The sequence below is a fragment of the Ranitomeya variabilis genome, chromosome 8 (assembly GCF_051348905.1).
Source record: "Ranitomeya variabilis isolate aRanVar5 chromosome 8, aRanVar5.hap1, whole genome shotgun sequence".
In the NCBI taxonomy this organism is placed as follows: Eukaryota; Metazoa; Chordata; class Amphibia; order Anura; family Dendrobatidae; genus Ranitomeya; species Ranitomeya variabilis.
The window spans coordinates 15071281-15091135 of record NC_135239.1 but is presented as its reverse complement, the minus strand read 5'-3'; the positions used below and the strand labels follow the sequence as shown (position 1 = coordinate 15091135).

General features: G+C 41.3%; 1 protein-coding gene across 2 annotated transcripts in view; it reads right to left on the bottom strand.

Annotated features, from left to right (window-relative positions):
- Positions 1-19855, bottom strand: part of NEGR1 (neuronal growth regulator 1) — a 548474-nt gene that overhangs the window by 102808 nt on the left and 425811 nt on the right. For both annotated transcript variants that reach the window (XM_077277581.1, XM_077277582.1), the window contains exon 5: positions 3032-3152. In XM_077277581.1, coding sequence (XP_077133696.1) covers positions 3032-3152 — 121 coding nt within the window. The remainder of the gene's footprint in view (positions 1-3031; positions 3153-19855) is intronic.

The window sequence follows — 19855 nt, the reverse complement described above, 5'->3', positions numbered from 1 at the left end:
ATCCTGTATTATACCCCAGAGCTGCACTCACTATTCTGCTGGTGCAGTCACTGTGTACATACATTACATTACTGATCCTGAGTTACATCCTGTATTATACCCCAGAGCTGCACTCACTATTCTGCTGGTGCAGTCACTGTGTACATACATTACATTACTGATCCGGAGTTACCTCCTGTATTATACCCCAGAGCTGCACTCACTATTCTGCTGGCGTAGTCACTGTGTACATACATTACATTACTGATCCTGAGTTACATCCTGTATTATACCCCAGAGCTGCACTCACTATTCTGCTGGTGCAGTCACTGTGTACATACATTACATTACTGATCCTGAGTTACATCCTGTATTATACTCCAGAGCTGCACTCACTATTCTGCTGGTGCAGTCACTGTGTACATACATTACATTACTGATCCTGAGTTACACCCTGTATTATCCTCCAGAGCTGCACTCACTATTCTGCTGGTACAGTCACTGTGTACATACATTACATTACTGATCCTGAGTTTCTTCCTGTATTATACTCCAGAGCTGCACTCACTATTCTGCTGGTGCAGTCACTGTGTACATACATTACATTACTCATCCTGAGTTACATCCTGTATTATACTCCAGAGCTGCACTCACTATTCTGCTGGTGCAGTCACTGTGTACATACATTACATTACTGATCCTGAGTTACATCCTGTATTATACTCCAGAGCTGCACTCACTATTCTGCTGGTGCAGTCACTGTGTACATACATTACATTACTCATCCTGAGTTACATCCTGTATTATACCCCAGAGCTGCACTCCCTATTCTGCTGGTGCAGTCACTGTGTACATACATTACATTACTGATCCTGAGTTACATCCTGTATTATACCCCAGAGCTGCACTCACTATTCTGCTAGTGCAGTCACTGTGTACATACATTACATTACTGATCCTGAGTTACATCCTGTATTATACCCCAGAGCTGCACTCATTATTCTGCTGGTGCAGTCACTGGGTACATAGATTACATTACTGATCCTGAGTTACATCCTGTATTATACTCCAGAGCTGCACTCACTATTCTGCTGGTGCAGTCACTGTGTACATACATTACATTACATTACTGATCCGGAGTTACATCCTGTATTATACCCCAGAGCTGCACTCACTATTCTGCTAGTGCAGTCACTGTGTACATACATTACATTACTGATCCTGAGTTACATCCTGTATTATACCCCAGAGCTGCACTCATTATTCTGCTGGTGCAGTCACTGGGTACATAGATTACATTACTGATCCTGAGTTACATCCTGTATTATACTCCAGAGCTGCACTCACTATTCTGCTGGTGCAGTCACTGTGTACATACATTACATTACTGATCCTGAGTTACCTCCTGTATTATACTCCAGAGCTGCACTCACTATTCTGCTGGTGCAGTCACTGTGTACATACATTACATTACATTACTGGTCCTGAGTTACATCCTGTATTATACTCCAGAGCTGCACTCACTATTCTGCTGGTGCAGTCACTGTGTACATACATTACCATTACTGATCCTGAGTTACCTCCTGTATTATACCCCAGAGCTGCACTCACTATTCTGCTGGTGCAGTCACTGTGTACATACATTACATTACATTACTGATCCTGAGTTACATCCTGTATTATACCCCAGAGCTGCACTCACTATTCTGCTGGTGCAGTCACTGTGTACATACATTACATTACTGATCCTGAGTTACATCCTGTATTATACCCCAGAGCTGCACTCACTATTCTGCTGGTGCAGTCACTGTGTACATACATTACATTACTGATCCGGAGTTACCTCCTGTATTATACCCCAGAGCTGCACTCACTATTCTGCTGGCGTAGTCACTGTGTACATACATTACATTACTGATCCTGAGTTACATCCTGTATTATACCCCAGAGCTGCACTCACTATTCTGCTGGTGCAGTCACTGTGTACATACATTACATTACTGATCCTGAGTTACATCCTGTATTATACCCCAGAGCTGCACTCACTATTCTGCTGGTGCAGTCACTGTGTACATACATTACATTACTGATCCTGAGTTACATCCTGTATTATACTCCAGAGCTGCACTCACTATTCTGCTGGTGCAGTCACTGTGTACATACATTACATTACTCATCCTGAGTTACATCCTGTATTATACTCCAGAGCTGCACTCACTATTCTGCTGGTGCAGTCACTGTGTACATACATCACATTACTGATCCTGAGTTACATCCTGTATTATACCCCAGAGCTGCACTCACTATTCTGCTGGTGCAGTCACTGTGTACATACATCACATTACTGATCCTGAGTTACATCCTGTATTATACTCCAGAGCTGCACTCACTATTCTGCTGGTGCAGTCACTGTGTACATACATTACATTACTCATCCTGAGTTACATCCTGTATTATACTCCAGAGCTGCACTCACTATTCTGCTGGTGCAGTCACTGTGTACATACATCACATTACTGATCCTGAGTTACATCCTGTATTATACTCCAGAGCTGCACTCACTATTCTGCTATTTTGAACACAGTGAAGCACCTTTGCAGCTCATCTGAGCTCCTGCAGCCCCTTCTCCCCATCATACTCTGTCTGCTGTAAAGACTATAATTCCAGATTGCTGCAGAACACTGTGTCCTCATTACAGACCATAACCACCGTGAAATGTTTGGGGATATTAGTTTAGATACCAGAAGGGTTAGCTATAATGTACACTATCGTTTTAGGAAAATCAAAACCAAACCAGCATACAATTCCTAACATTAAAGGGGTTGTCCAGGCATAATAAAAGACGACTGTTCTGATCAGCGCCCCTCCTGTCCGTAGGTTGTGTGTGGTACTGCAGCCTCACCATAATCTCGCCAAACGACCTGTAATACCGGACACAACCTGCAGGCAGTGGTGGTGCCGTCTGGATTAAATATTTACATTTATCTAACCTTGAACAACCCTTTTAAGCTGAACACAGATGATGTACGGAGATATAGTATAAATCTCTTACTTCTTATCTCCTTTATACCACTCAAATGATGGCGTAGGGACGGACGCTGTTTCACATCTGATGAGTCCTGTTTTTCCAAGGGAAACCCCAGACGGCGTTATTTCAAGGATTGTGGGTGCAACTGAAAGAAAATGAAGATTTAACGTTAAACGCATCAGAAATGGATCAATATATCGATATAAACCCAAAACAGCGGTGGAAGCCGCAGCGGTGAAAATTCAGGGCAACTTTTGGGGGAATCTTTAGAAAAGGGATCAATTTTCAGTGAAAAACTGGTGCAAACGCCTGGAGATCTGTCTGAAATTTACAGAAAAGCAATACACACATATATATTACTCTGAATCTTCCTGTGAAATATATCAGTTCTGACAGAAAACTGTAAATGTGAAATACGTTTATTCCAATTTTTACAAATGACCCCCTGCGAGCCCCATATTGCAGCCACCAGGCCCCGATGCAGTAATAAAACACAACACCATCTGGCAGTTCATAAGCTGGCACTTGCTATATCTGCAAACATGATGAAACAAAGTAACTACTGCAAAAGCAACTGCTACAGACGGAACTGGAGAGTACACTGAGAAGAGCCTGAAAGCGAAATGCACATGCACAGTTAATGCCAAAGAAGTTTCTGCTCTACAATTTTTGTGGAAAAATCCGCAGTGAAATACTCTGCAAATCCAAAAATTGAGAACCATAGGATAATAATTACATTTAAGAATAGTAACAGACTAAATAACTATGATCAATAACTCACTGCACGAGGTTATGTCACAATCACAAAGCATGCTACAGGTTACACTACCAGAATGGATCAATATAATAAAGTGACATTTGTAGTCAGGTTAAATCCACTTGTATCCCACCATAGTGACATAACTATTTCAAAAGAACAGTATTAACACATTAAGGCTAAATGACAAGATTACTGGCATAACATGATTCCGTTATCAGTAGAAGTGCATGTAAAAGTAAACCATACAAAGAAATCTGTACCTTAAAGGAAGATACCAATAGCAGGAAAAGTTAGACTGGATGGAGTCAGTGTCCCCCCTAACCTCGACGCGCGTTTCACCTCTTGTTTCTTCCGGGGACATGATATGAGGGGACTATACCTCATATTGTCATCCCACTTTTTGTTTAGTCTGTTACTCTTTTTCCTAATAGCAGTTAAATATATATTACTCTGGATGGGACAGATTGGGTACTCCGTGATTTTAATTTATTTTAATTGATTTTCAATAAAGATTGATTGCATTTTTATCCTATTTTTTTTATTTACTCTAAATAACTTACTTCTATCCGAGTATATGTGTATTTAGTATTTATTTGAAGTTCCATTAATGAATCATTTTGGACACCATTTTGATAATTAAATCCCCAAAATTGACATTGTGCCACTATTCTAAATCCAGTGGCAAACCTATAAGGGCTCAGATAAAGCAATCACACCAGATTCCCAAACTGAGAGATCTAAATGAGAGAAGTCTATCTGCAGAGGTGCAGTGACATCTTATTTCTGAAAATTATCTCTTTAGATTATGGCTATTATAACGGAGCTATTAAATTTTATACAGTATGTTTAATCCTGAAAAGAAGGTAGTGGTTATAAAAAAAATATACAAAGATGTTACAAAATGGGGAACAAAACAATACGATAAATACAATCACGTAATAAAAGGGTAACAAAAAAAGTAGTAAACCTGTGCCACAGATAAGGCTCAGAGCGTAGCGGAGGGATGCCCTCATTAGAGCAACGGACAGGAACACAGAGCACTGTGTCTTTCAGAATTGACAAATGACAAAAAACTCTGATTTCTATTAGATCAAGGTTATGACCAAATACCTCCCCTAGTTGAGCTCATATGGGAGGCTAGTCATGGGATGTGCTAGTGCCTTTAGAAGATTATGAGATCCCCAACTTTCAGGATATCTTCATCCCTGAAGGTCCCAGGCGAGAGATATTGTTGTCAAGTTTCCTATCACAATTTTATCTTTCTATAGTGGTGAAACATGGCATGGATAGCATCATCCATCTGAACGATATTAAGTTAGAGGCGTTAGGTCAGCCTTTATGGGGATGTGAGTGACTGCATCACGTTCGTCACTTCACTATGACACCGAAAATATATCTCCTATAAATTTCAGATAGATGCAAACGCCAATATTCATCACTGACTACTGGCTCCAAAGTGTCTGAGATGATTAATTTGAAAACAGGAAGCTCCTGTATTTCTCAGCATCAGAGTGTACGAATCCTAGACTTGATTGTAATATATTATAATAACCATCAAAGGCAAAGCAGACAGATGGCAGCTGATATTAATAGATTGGGAAGGTCAATGGATTTTGGCCCCTTCCCAGGCTAATAAAACCAGCTGTCAGCCACCATAGAAATGGCACATCCATATTGGCTTCTTCCCAGAATAATAAGACCAGCTCACACCTCTCTGCTTTCCCTTGGCTGGTTATAAAAAGAGGCGGGACCTCACGTTTTTTTCATTTATTTATTAACAAATACAGTAAAATACACATGCAAGGTACTGCTTCACTCCTCCATTTGGACCTCCACCTCCTGGCTCAAGATTATTTAATTTTACAAATTTAATACAAATTATACAAATTAAATTTTTTGTATTCTGTTATTTTAAGTCATTTTACTATCCACATTTGTTTTCAGGGCAATTGTCCTGCTATTACCCATATTTTGCTACCTTTTGCAGCCCCCTAGCCCTGACTATGATCATTTTACAGCACCAAAGTTTGAGTCCCCATTGACTTATATGCGGTTCGGCTCCGGTGTCAAGTACTGGTACCCGAACCAAACCTTTTCCTCAAGTTCGGCTGCACCAGCCAAACCCGAACTTCCACGGGTCCTCTCATCCCTACTTCTATACTATGCTCATCATATCTCTATACTATGCCCATCATACAGTACTTCTATACTATGCTCCTGTTTTTACCTCCATACTATGCTCATCATACATCTACGCACAACATGCTTCCATTTTAGGGTAATCTATGGTTACATTGTTTCAGCACTATGGTCACATTAGTAACTGTTAGTAGCTGTCTCAGTCATTCTTAAACCTCCTATTTCAGGGAAATCCCACTAAGTATTCATCAATCTTTGGATCTGGGGGGCTGTTGGGTTTTCTATCATCACACGCTCGGCATACAATTCCTAAATGTCAGGGACGGGAGTCGCTAGGTGCGGTGGCATTCACACACTTACAGAGGGGAGCGGAATAATCTGCAGGAATAGGTTCTTGTCTTTTAACATTTTAATGAGCTGTGGGACTTTTGTGCATATTAGTTATGTTGCCCTAATTACTCATTAGAATTCTAATGTGCATTTTATATTTAATTACAATGCTTATAAAGCCCAGCAATGGACAGTAAATTATTATAACCAGTGAGCGCATAATGAATATAGGCTGAATTTATTAACTTTTACACTCGCCTTCCATAGGAAGAACTTTCCAATTTACCTTTGTTGATTATCCGCATAATGTGATTAAACAAACTTTCTTAATGTAATTAATTTAGAATTGGCTTGAATTCAGCCTGGGTAATTTCAACATTTCCTTACAGGACTAACAGTCATTTTTTATTATAGACTTAAACTCTTATTTCCCTGTATTATCTCTTACTTATAATGTTTTTTTTTTTAAAAAGAATTCTGATGTTACCTTAAAACCATTAGGAAGCAGGTTTTATATTTTATACTTTGTATCCTTAAAGGGATCACCAAATTGAATTTTTTTAAAATTTTTAAATAGTCCAAAGAAAAAAAGAAAAAGCGATACAAACCATTCCGATCCTCCACCGCATTCATTCTGACATTTTCTGGATCCTCCAATGGTCTCTACTTTCTGGTTCTTATTAACACACAGAAAATGACCGTTCAGCCAATCACTGGCAGCAGCTCTGACCTGCCTCAGCCTGTAATTGGCTGCAGGTGGTCACATGTCTCTCTGTGAGGAAGTCATCTTTTCAGCAGGAAGTAGTCACCAGCCTGTTACCAGGCAATGTCAGAACAATAGAAGTGGGTTATCGGAGAGGCAACACTTATTTTTGTTCTGCCATTTTTTCTGCCACTCTGACTATATACAAAACAAAGTGGACAAACCCTTTACAGATTTTTTGCTACATTTTTAAGTTAACTTTATGTCTCTCCCAGTAATATAGGCTGGATGTGAGGTCTGTGTGTCTCTCCCAGTAATATAGGCTGGATGTGAGGTCTGTGTGTCTCTCCCAGTAATATAGGCTGGATGTGAGGTCTGTGTGTCTCTCCCAGTAATACAGGCTGGATGTGAGGTCTGTGTCTCTCCCAGTAATATAGGCTGGATGTGAGGTCTGTGTGTCTCTCCCTGTAATATAGGCTGGATGTGAGGTCTGTGTGTCTCTCCCAGTAATATAGGCTGGATGTGAGCTCTGTGTGTCTCTCCCAGTTATATAGGCTGGATGTGAGGTCTGTGTGTCTCTCCCAGTAATATAGACTGGATGTGAGGTCTGTGTGTCTCTCCCAGTAATATAGGCTGGATGTGAGGTCTGTGTCTCTCCCTGTAATATAGGCTGGATGTGAGGTCTGTGTGTCTCTCCCAGTAATATAGGCTGGATGTGAGGTCTGTGTGTCTCTCCCAGTAATATAGGCTGGATGTGAGCTGTGTGTCTCTCCCAGTAATACAGGCTGGATGTGAGGTCTGTGTGTCTCTCCCAGTAATATAGGCTGGATGTGAGATCTGTGTGTCTCTCCCAGTAATATAGGCTGGATGTGAGCTCTGTGTGTCTCTCCCAGTAATATAGGCTGGATGTGAGGTCTGTGTCTCTCCCTGTAATATAGGCTGGATGTGAGGTCTGTGTGTCTCTCCCAGTAATATAGGCTGGATGTGAGCTCTGTGTGTCTCTCCCAGTAATATAGGCTGGATGTGAGCTCTGTGTGTCTCCCAGTAATATAGGCTGGATGTGAGGTCTGTGTGTCTCTCCCAGTAATATAGGCTGGATGTGAGGTCTGTGTGTCTCTCCCAGTAATATAAACTGCTTTCTCCGCCCTCTCTGAGACTACAGATACTTTCACCTCTCTCTGCTTCAGATCTATGTACAACCTCTCAATAAAAAAAAAACAGAGAAAGCCTTCAGGATCAGAGGCTGTGACAGATCTGTAATATTTTTGCATATGATTGAGCTAGGCAATGGACTCACAGATCCTCTGCGGCAACAGAATGGATGAACATTTTTAATGAAGACAATTTAGAAAGTTGCTTAACTTTGCATTTAGGAAGCAAATGAACAATAAAAAAAATCAGTTTGAAGTTTATGCCTGAGCCTTAATTATGATATATAAGTTTAAACAGAAAAAATGATAATGGAGACATATTCTAGAGATTGTAGATTTTACATTCACTGACTACTGAACAGATGTTACTTAAAGGGGATTTAACAATAGGGTAAATTAGGGCATATTGTTAGGGAATCCCATCACTTTCTGATTAATGGGTTTCCAACCTCTGGCACCCCCATGATTCTCAGAATAATAACAACATTTTTTTCAGAAAAATCAAAGGACTTCACAGTCTTAAATGCTTTGTCCAATTAAAAAAATAAACATTTTTAACCCCTTCATGACCCAACCTATTTTGACCTTAATGACCTGGCCATTTTTTGCAATTCTGACCAGTGTCCCTTTATGAGGTAATAACTCAGGAACGCTTCAACGGATCCTAGCGGTTCTGAGATTGTTTTTTTGTGACATATTGGGCGAAGATAGTGGTAAATTTAGGTCGATAATTTTTGCGTTTATTTGTGAAAAAAATGGAAATTTGTTGAAAATTTTGAAAATTTTGCAATTTTCAAATTTTGAATTTTTATTCTGATAAACGAGAGAGTTATGTGACACAAAATAGTTAATAAATAACATTACCCACATGTCTACTTTACATCAGCACAATTTTGGAAACAAAATTTTGTTTTGCTACGAAGTTATAAGGGTTAAAATTTGACCAGCGATTTCTCATTTTTACAACGAAATTTACAAAACCATTTTTTTTAGGGACCACCTCACATTTGAACTCAATTTGAGGGGTCTATATGGCTGAAAATACCCAAAAGTGACACCATTCTAAAAACTGCACCCCTCAAGGTGCTCAAAACCACATTCAAGAAGTTTATTAACCCTTCAGGTGCTTCACAGCAGCAGAAGCAACATGGAAGGAAAAAATGAACATTTAACTTTTTAGTCACAAAAATGATCTTTTAGCAACAATTTTTTTATTTTCCCAAGGGTAAAAGGAGAACTGGACCCTGAAAGTTGTTGTCCAACTTGTCCTGAGTACGCCGATACCCCATATATGGGGGGAACCACTGTTTGGGCGCACGACAGGGCTCGGAAGGGAAGGAGCGCCATTTGACTTTTTCAATGAAAAATTGGTTCCAATCTTTAGCGGACACCATGTCGCATTTGAAAACCCCTGTGTGCCTAAACATTGGAGCTCCCCCACAAGTGACCCTATTTTGGAAACTAGACACCCCAAGGAACTTATCTAGATGCATAGTGAGCACTTTTAACCCCAAGGTGCTTCACAAATTGATCCATAAAAATAAAAAAGTACTTTTTTTTCACAAAAAAATTATTTTAGCCTCAATTTTTTCATTTTCACATGGGCAACAGGATAAAATGGATCCTAAAATGTGTTGGGCAATTTCTCCTGAGTACACTGATACCTCACATGTGGGGGTAAACCACTGTTTGTGCACACGAGAAGGCTCGGAAGGGAAGGAGCGCCATTTGACTTTTGAATGAAAAATTAGCTCCAATCGTTAGGGGACACCATGTCGCGTTTGGAGAGCCCCTGTGTGCCTAAACATTGGAGCTCCCCCACATGTGACCCCATTTTGGAAACAAGACCCCCAAAGGAACTTATCTAGATGCATAGTGAGCACTTTGAACCCCCATGTGCTTCACAAATTGATCCGTAAAAATGAAAAAGTACTTTTTTTTCACAAAAAATTTATTTTAGCCTCAATTTGTTCATTTTCACATGGGCAACAGGATAAAATGGATCCTAAAATTTATTGGGCAATTTCTCCTAAGTACACTGATACCTCATATGTGGTCACAAACCACTGTTTGGGCACACGGCAGGGCTCGGAAGGGAAGGAGCGCCATTTGAATTTTTGAATGAAAAATTAGCTCCAATCATTAGCGGACACCATGTCGCGTTTGGAGAGCCCCTGTGTGCCTAAACATTGGAGCTCCCCCACAAGTGACCCCATTTTGGAAACTAGACCTCCCATGGAACTAATCTAGATGTGCGGTGACCACTTTAAACCCCCAAGTGCTTCACAGAAGTTTATAACGCAGAGCCAAGAAAATAAAAAAACATTTTTCTTTCCTCAAAAATTATTTTTAAGCCCGCAATTTTTTATTTTCACAAGAGTAACACGAGAAATTGGACCCCAAAAGTTGTTGTCCAGTTTGTCCTGAGTACGTCGATACCCCATATGTGGGAGGGAACCACTGTTTGGGCACACGTCGGGGCTCGGAAGGGAAGTAGTAACGTTTTGGAATGCAGACTTTGATGGAATGGTCTGCGGGCGTCACGTTGCGTTTGCGGAGCCCCTGATGTGCCTAAACAGTAGAAACGCCCCATAAGTGACCCCATTTTGGAAACTAGACCCCCCAAAGAACTTCTCTAGATATGTGGTGAGCATCTTGAAGCCCCAAGTGCTTCACAGAAATTTACAACGCAGAGCCGTGAAAATAAAAAATCATTTCTCTTTCCTCAAAAATGATGTTTTAGCAAGCAATTTTTTATTTTCACAAGGGTAACAGGAGAAATTGGACCCCAATAGTTGTTGCCCAGTTTGTCCTGAGTATGCTGGTACCCCAAATGTGGGGGTAAACCACTGTTTGGGCACACGTCAGGGCTCTGAAGGGAGGGAGCACCATTTGACTTTTTGAACGCAAGATTGGCTGGAATCAATGGTGGCGCCATGTTGCGTTTGGAGACCCCTGATGTGCCTAAACAGTGGAAACCCCTCAATTCTAACCCCAACACACCTAACCCTAATCTCAACCCTAACCACAACTTTAACCCCAACACACCCCTAACCCTAACCACAAGCCTAATATTAACTCTATTTCCAACCCTAGCCCTAATTCCAACCCTAACTCTAATTCCAACCCTAACCCTAAGGCTATGTGCCCACGTTGTGGATCCGTGTGAGATTTTTCCGCACCATTTTTGAAAAATCCGCAGGTAAAAGCACTGCGTTTTACCTGTGGGTTTACCGCGGATTTCCAGTGTTTTTTTGTGCGGATTTCACCTGCGGATTCTTATTTTGGAACAGGTGTAAAACGCTGCGTAATCCGCACAAAGAATTGACATGCTGCGGAAAATACAACGCAGCGTTTCTGCGCGGTATTTTCCGCACCATGGGCACAGCGGATTTGGTTTTCCATAGGTTTACATGGTACTGTAGACCTGATGGAACACTGCTACGAATCCGTAGCGGCCAATCCGCTGCGGATCCGCAGCCAAATCCGCACCGTGTGCACATAGCCTAATTCTAACCCTAGCTCTAACCCTAACCCTAGCCCTAACCCTACCCCTAACCCTAGCCCTAACCCTAGCGGAAAAATAAAAAAAAATATATTTTTCTTTATTTTATTATTGTCCCTACCTATGGGGGTGATAAAGGGGGGGTTCATTTACTATTTTTTTATTTTGATCACTGTGATAGGTTTTATCACAGTGATCAAAATGTACCTGGAACGAATCTGCCGGCCAGCAGATTCGGCGGGCGCACTGCGCATGTGCCCACCATTTTGGAAGATGGCGGCGCCCATGGAGAAGACAGACGGACAGCGGGAGGCTCGGTAAGTATGAGGGGGGGAGATCGGAGCACGGGGGCGATCGGAGCACGGGGGGAGTGGACAGGAGGACGGGAGAGCGGACAGGACGACGGAGGGGAGCGGAGCACCGGACGGAGGACTGGGGAGGAGATCGGTGGCGGTGGGTGGGGGGGAAGATCAGAGTTTCCAGCCATGGCCGATGGTATTACAGCATCGGCCATGGCTGGATTGTAATATTTCACCAGTTTTCATAGGTGAAATATTACAAATCGCTCTGATTGGCTGTTTCACTTTCAACAGCCAATCAGAGCGATCGTAGCCACGAGGGAGTGAAGCCACCCCCCTGGGCTGAAGTACCACTCCCCCTCTCCCTGCAGATCGGGTGAAATTGGAGTTAACCCTTTCACCCGATCTGCAGGGATGCGATCATTCCATGACCCCACATAGGCGTCACAGGTCGGATTGGCACGGACTTTCATGACGTCTACGTGGCGACACAGGTCGGGAAGGGGTTAAAGATAAATTTAAGGAATTCTGAGTTACTAGATGGAGATCCTCTTGACCAGAATGGAGGTTAGCTGTAAATAGAATCTCTCGCTCCGGAGGACTCATCCTGTCCTGCATTGCACAGATCTGTGTAATACTACGTTTCTACTGCGGGGGAGCTGCAGGGAACCTGAACACTTACTGCCAAGTTTCCCCACAGATCACAGCTGATCGTTGAGGATTGCAATCAGAGGGGAACACTGGTGCCAACTCACTTAGATTTTAGGGGCCAGCCCGCTCTCCAGCTGCACCCCTAACTTCATTGCATTCATTCCTTTTGCTTTCTGCATCAGGTTCTTACCCATAGTGAAATCTTCGATGCAGATAAACTTTTACAACACACAGAACACAGAGCTGAACTTTGAGAACTACCTGGGGAGTTTGGGTGTAATGACATTATAAAGCGCTGCCCCCACGGTTGTCCCTTAATGCATGTCAAGCAAGCGCGGATGCCATGTTCTCTGATTTAATGCCAAAGGGCGCTGTCACTGTCCTCTGTCACCGCATGGACGGCGGCGGGGTAATCCATTAGCTCTTCTAAATGGCAAAAAATAATTATATTCTGCAATCAAGTATGATTAAAACAACGGCCCGGCTCATTTGGAAATATTTCGTGGGACTATGTCTCTGAAGTCTGAAAAATATTAAATTATAGACGACGCGATTTTATAAAAAGAAAGAAAAATCAAATGAAATATTATTATTATTATGTGTTTTAATTAATAAATGTTATGAATACGTAGTAAAAATTATCAGTAATAAATATTTATTCTTTATCAATAATAATTATACTAAAGTTATTAATTAAATATTATAATTAAATATTGGTACACATTATTATATAATATTATTTACAAAATATCAGGGATCCTGGGATCTTATCTTCACTTGTTATCTTAAATACTTTTGCAATCAATTAACTTACAATGAAAAAACTTTTTAATTAGTCTCTATTTACCTTTATGACCAGACGAAAAATGTAGATTTTATTTTTCTTTACAGCGTTTCACATACAGGCTGATACAATTTATATCAACATATTTCTGACTTTTACAGACACATTGATACTATATTCTGTATATTTTATTACTTTAGGGAAAATGACGATGAATTAAACTTTTAAATATATATTTTTATATACTTTTAAACTTTATTTTTTAAAATTCACTTTATGTATCTTAGAGGTTTTGAAGCTGCGATTGCTTTATCGCCTGTACTATATTCTGCGATGCTTCAGTATTACAGTTTATAGTATAAATGAACATCCCCTGTTGCTCTGGTGGGAGTACAAAGATGGCGCTGAGGTGAATGAGGGGGGTCTTCAATAAAACACTGCCTTCCATGATAACCCATCAGCACACTGCTGATCGTTTTCAGGCGACGGTTGGGGGAAACTCACCACTTGGGCTATCAACCAAGCAAAGGAACAATGGTGTGGTGACGGCACATGGCTTGGAAAGCCCGGATTCTGCAGTTGGTGCTGCGTGCAAACAGCATAAGAGGTCTCAACTTAGCAAATGGTTTCCCCCAATACATGATGACCAGACTAATACAATTTAATGCACGGACAACTGGAGTCTGCAAAAGGGAGCAGCACGACTTGTTAGAGGCCCATAGAAGTGGGTCCAAATAGAAAATCAGCCCCCGTGATATTCATCCCTTCTAATAGGGAATATGGGGTGTTTAGTCTTAATGAGAAATCTCCTATAAGAGAAAACTTTCATTGATAAATTAATGTGAAAAATGTCCAATTTTATATTTGTCACATTTTGCAACTTTTTTAAAAATCTGCTCACGTGAAGGAGCATTGATACAAGTCCATCCCGAGCATCTCCTTCCCGTCCATCTCCTTCCCCTCCATCTCCATACCCTCCATCTTCTTCCCCTCCATCTCCTTCCCCTCCATCTCCTTCCCCTCCATCCCCTCGATCTCCTTCCCCTCCATCTCCATCCCCTCCATCTCCATCCCCTCCATCTTATTCCCGTCCATCTCATTCCCCTCCATCTCCTTCCCCTCCATCTCTTTCCCCTCCATCTCTTTCCCCTCCATCTCCTCCATCTTCTTCCCCTCCATCTCCTTCCCCTCCATCTCCATCCCCTCCATCTCTTTCCCCTCCATCTCCTCCATCTCCTTCCCCTCCATCTCCATCCCCTCCATCTCCTTCCCCTCCATCTCTTTCCCGTCCACCTCCTTCCCCTCCATCTCCTGCCCCTCCATCTCCTTCCCCTCCATCTCCATCCCCTCCATCTCCTTCCCCTCCATCTCCTTCCCCTCCATCTCCTTCCCCTCCAACTCTTTCCCGTCCACCTCCTTCCCCTCCATCTCCTGCCCCTCCATCTCCTTCCCCTCCATCTCCATCCCCTCCATCTCCTTCCCCTCCATCTCCTTCCCCTCCATCTCCTTCCCCTCCATCTCCTTCCCCTCCAACTCTTTCCCGTCCACCTCCTTCCCCTCCATCTCCTTCCCCTCCATCTCCTTCCCCTCCATCTCCTTCCCCTCCATCTCCTTCCCCTCCATCTCCTTCCCCTCCATCTCCATCCCCTCCATCTCCATCCCCTCCATCTCCTTCCCCTCCGTCTCCATCCCCTCCATCTCCTTCCCCTCCATCCCCTCCATCTCCTTCCCCTCCATCTTCTTCCCCTCCGTCTCCATCCCCTCCATCTCCATCCCCTCCATATCCTTCCCCTCCATCTTCTTCCCCTCCACCTCCTTGATACGTCCATGAATACTATTAACATCGCCCACTCCAATGAGATAACCATCATCTTCATCCTCTTGGCCGTGACACAACAAATACTTTTTGACCATAAAGGGCGTAAAATAAATTGCTGAGGACAGACGGGGAATACAGGGAGATATAAAGCAGGAGGATTGTGCGGCCTGTAACGATGATTTAAGGCGCGTACGGCACGAGGCGTTCTCAATCTTATGTGGTCTGTATTTCCCACCGGTGCATCTAATGGATTCTCTTACAAGAACCCATAAAAAATTGCCATGAAACTTTCATGCAAACCTGATGTTTCCTGAATGCCAAAAAGGCTCTGTATTCCAGTTAATAGAACTCGGCTTAAAATATCCAAGTAATTACTAATTTACAACCATAAATCCATAACAGATAATAAAATGTTTATTTGCCTATAAAAAATAAATGACACAGAAAAAAAAGGGACAAACTCATAAGCGATACATTGTAATTATGCATCTTAGTTCTAGTGCAAGTGTTCAATAGAACCGAGAGGGAAATGGTGGCAATAAAATGATAATTTTCACTTAATCATTACTTATAAATCCACTCACAGGCGGGAGTGTAATAGACGAGGGCCGAAGTGTGCCTGGCTGCAAAAAGTTTTATTTTCTAGGTATTAAAGCCTGGTAAATAGAAGTAATGGACCATGAGGGTGAAGGCGGCCAATCTGTAGGCAAAGATAATTTTAAGAATACGTTTACGCTACGGCCTGATACTAATTTTACTGTACAAACTAGCGCCCCCATGTGGTCAAATTTTACTGAAATGATTATAAATTCTAGGGCGCTCAATGATTTTTGTTGCTTTATTTGTACAATGGAAAGATATATAATTTCTTATATAAATTTTGTAGCAATTTTTAAAAAAGTTTTTATAGATCTCTGCTTGCTGTTATCACAGCAAGCAAAGTTCTTAATAACTGCGAAAAAATGGTTCAAAATAGCACAGAGCTCAGATCCCGGGGTTCCAGGGGGATCTCTCTGGACCTCAGTGGTCGGATCTTCTGCAATCAGAAACTTATCTATTATCCTAAGATTAGGAATTAACTTGGAATTAACCCTTTAAATTACAAAGTTACCATATATTTGCTGAAAGTGTAATATCCCTTTAAGAAAATGTATGGCTCTTACTGTTTAATTGTGGTTGTAAGCACTATAGATTTAACTAGAAAGATGTCAGACATATTTGTAAAATAACTTTTTTGTAAGCAAGGTGCCCTGAAAATTACCTGACTAGAGGGTATCGTATTGTCTGAACGTCAGTGATCGACAGGTAACTGATCCGGGGGTGAGTGTTTCATGCCCCTAGAGCTCCCCCGCAGGACTGTCTGGGTAACGCATGCTCACATTAATTGGAAACTCATAATGAGCAACTTCTCTCTATTAAACCTGAAATCCCTAGTAGGGAATTTTAAAAGGAATCTGTCAGCAGGCATTTGCTATTTAATCTGAGAACAGAATGATGTAGGGGCTTAGACCCCGATTCCAGTGATGTGTCACTTACTAAGTCGTGTTGCTGTTTTTATACAACCAGTATTTTATCAGCAGGAAATTATCACGGCAAGACTAGGTGTCATGTGCCAGGCAGTCCAGCTAATCCGTGTAAAAACGCCCCCACCACTGATTGGCAGCTTGCTGACAATGTGCAGTGGAAGTAGCCAATCAGTGGTGTGGGCGGGGTTATACACAGCTTAGCATTCTGTCTTCTGCTACATCTACAGCAGGGAAAACAGAGATTCTATCAAAACTGCATCAGGCAGCCCAGTCGGAGGAATCAGGGTCTCAGCGACTACGACACGCTGCTCTCGGATTATATAGTAAAAACCTGATGCCAAATTGCCTTTAAAATATATTCAGACATTTACTCTTTTGGCAAATACAAGGTGTTAGGGCTTGTTCACACTTTCCTTTTTTTGCTGCGGTTTTTTCAGCTGCGGATTTGGAAAAACCGCAGTGCAAAACCGCAGTGGTTTTCACTGCGGTTTTTTGTGCGGTTTCAACTGCGGATTCCACTGCGGGTTTCCAGCTGCACTTTCCTATTGGTGCAGGTGGAAAACCGCTGCGGAATCCGCAGAAAGAATTGACATGCTACTTCTTTTTTTCTGCAGAAAATCCGCGCGGATTTTCAAGCGGAAAAACGCAAAGTGGGCACAGCGGTTTTTGTTTTCCATAGGGTAACATTGTACTGTACCCTGCATGGAAAACTGCTGCGGATCCGCAGCTGCAAATCCGCTGCGGATCCGCAGCAAAAACCGCAAAGTGTGAACATAGCCTTAGGATTGCACTGAGAATTGGTCATTCGCATACATTATACATAAGGATTTATGGCAGGACAAGGAGTTGGCAGAGTAGGCAACTGTCTAGGGTGTCAATATGGTGCGGGTGGTGTTTATTAATTTTTTTGAGAAATGTTTCAATATTTTGTTTTGTACCAAAAAAAAGCAAAAGACAAGTTTAATCATACAGTGATCAAGGGTGATGGGGCCTATTAATGAGAGCCTGTCCCACCTATTTTCTTGGCATATTATCAGAGTAAGGACGTCAGTAGTAAATGATGCCCTTCTCCCCTCACTAGTCATATGACATTGTAAATTCCAGAATAATAAAAAAAAAAATAGGAAAAAAATAAAAATCTAAAAAGCATTAAAATATTTAAAGAATTTCATGCATTGTGTCTGGCGCTCACCTCCTAGTGGAGAGGAGCCGAGTATCCATAGGAAAGCCGTGATTTGCACATTCTGTGCCTATAACATCAGTCCTCTGCATGGCTGCAGAGCATCAGCGACTCATTGTTCTAGTCATTAATTACAGTGATTTGCAGAGTTAGCTCCTACTTATAGTAATTCAAGGGCAATAGAACTCAAATCAATCAATTACTGGCTAAGAAAAGCCATCAAGTCTAATATATCACGCCTGTGCTGCAAGTCCTGGAGGTCTAAAATTGTATCTGCATTATCTTGGTGTGACAGCAGGGAGAACTCTGCTCGGAGCTCCAGTTTTCACTGCCAGTGGTCCGAGCAGTAAATTTAACACTCTGCTCGGAGGAAAAGAAAAAAAGGTGTAGAAGTCAGATTATAATGGAAGAAGTATTAGTAATGGCAGAAAGTAAACAAAGGATAAACTAAATCCATATACACCTACAGAATATATATCAGAGTTTATTATGGGAACCAACAATGTAACTACTATAAAGGATAGAACATTGTGAAATTCAAAACTTGCCAACTTTGATACATTTTTAGATATAATTAGATCCGCCACAAATCACAAAACTGCAAAGCCTCCAATTTCCCTGAAAAAAACATTAAAAAACTTTGAGGTCTCTGAGGACTGTATCCAAACCCCTTTAAGCTCTTTATCACAAACACCGCCTTAGTTAAAACAAAGTGACATCACCTTAGGAACGCATGGTAACCTGGTAGTAGCCATCAGCCAATTAATAACAGACTTTGTATATACTGTAAACTTTTTTAAAAAAGGTCCAAAAATTATCCCTCTTCCACATATTTGCTCAGGCAGCTAGTTCTCTGCAGAACATTGGCTAAAACTGATAGTGTCGCTGCTAGAGGTAACATTATCTTTGTGTAACTCAGATGTGTGATATGCCATATATTCCATAGCGCACTGTCGCTGGCTCTCGGGAAAGGAGCGTTCAGCTGCATAGAAATACATACAGCCGAGTGCCGGCGGCAGTGTCGGGTATTGATGCGACACCCTCGTTCAAGTTTCTCGCATTGCACTCGCAAGTGTGACCCAGGCCTTACCCTTATCTTCAGTGCAGCAGACATTTAAAGTATTTGCCCAATATTTTACCGCTTTATTTTACTTAACCTGTTGCGGAACTGTGAAGACCTCTCATGATCTTAAATCATCCTAAAATGGCTGCTGCGTTTCTTGCCTCAGTTTTTATACAGTCTATGAAAAATTCTCGTCAAATCAACTGACTCATCTCTAATAACATCTATAATACTACCCCCTATGTACAAGAATATAACTACTATAATACTGCCCCCTATGTACAAGAATATAACTACTATAATACTGCCCCTATGTACAAGAATATTACTACTATAATACTGCCTCCTATGTACAAGAATATAACTACTATAATACTGCTCCTATGTACAAGAATACAACTACTATAATACTGACCCTATGTACAAGAATATAACTACTATAATACTGCCCCTATGTACAAGAATATAACTACTATAATACTGCCCCTATGTACAAGAATATAACTACTATAATACTGCCCCTATGTACAAGAATATAACTACTATAATACTGCCCCTATGTACAAGAATGTAACTACTATAATACTGCCCCCTATGTACAAGAATATAACTACTATAATACTGCTCCTATGTACAAGAATACAACTACTATAATACTGCCCCTATGTACAAGAATATAACTACTATAATACTGCCCCTATGTACAAGAATATAACTACTATAATACTGCCCCTATGTACAAGAATATAACTACTATAATACTGCTCCCTATGTACAAGAATATAACTACTATAATACTGCTCCCTATGTACAAGAATATAACTACTATAATACTGCCCCTATGTACAAGAATATAACTACAATAATACTGCCCCTATGTACAAGAATGTAACTACTATAATACTGCCCACTATGTACAAGAATATAACTACTATAAT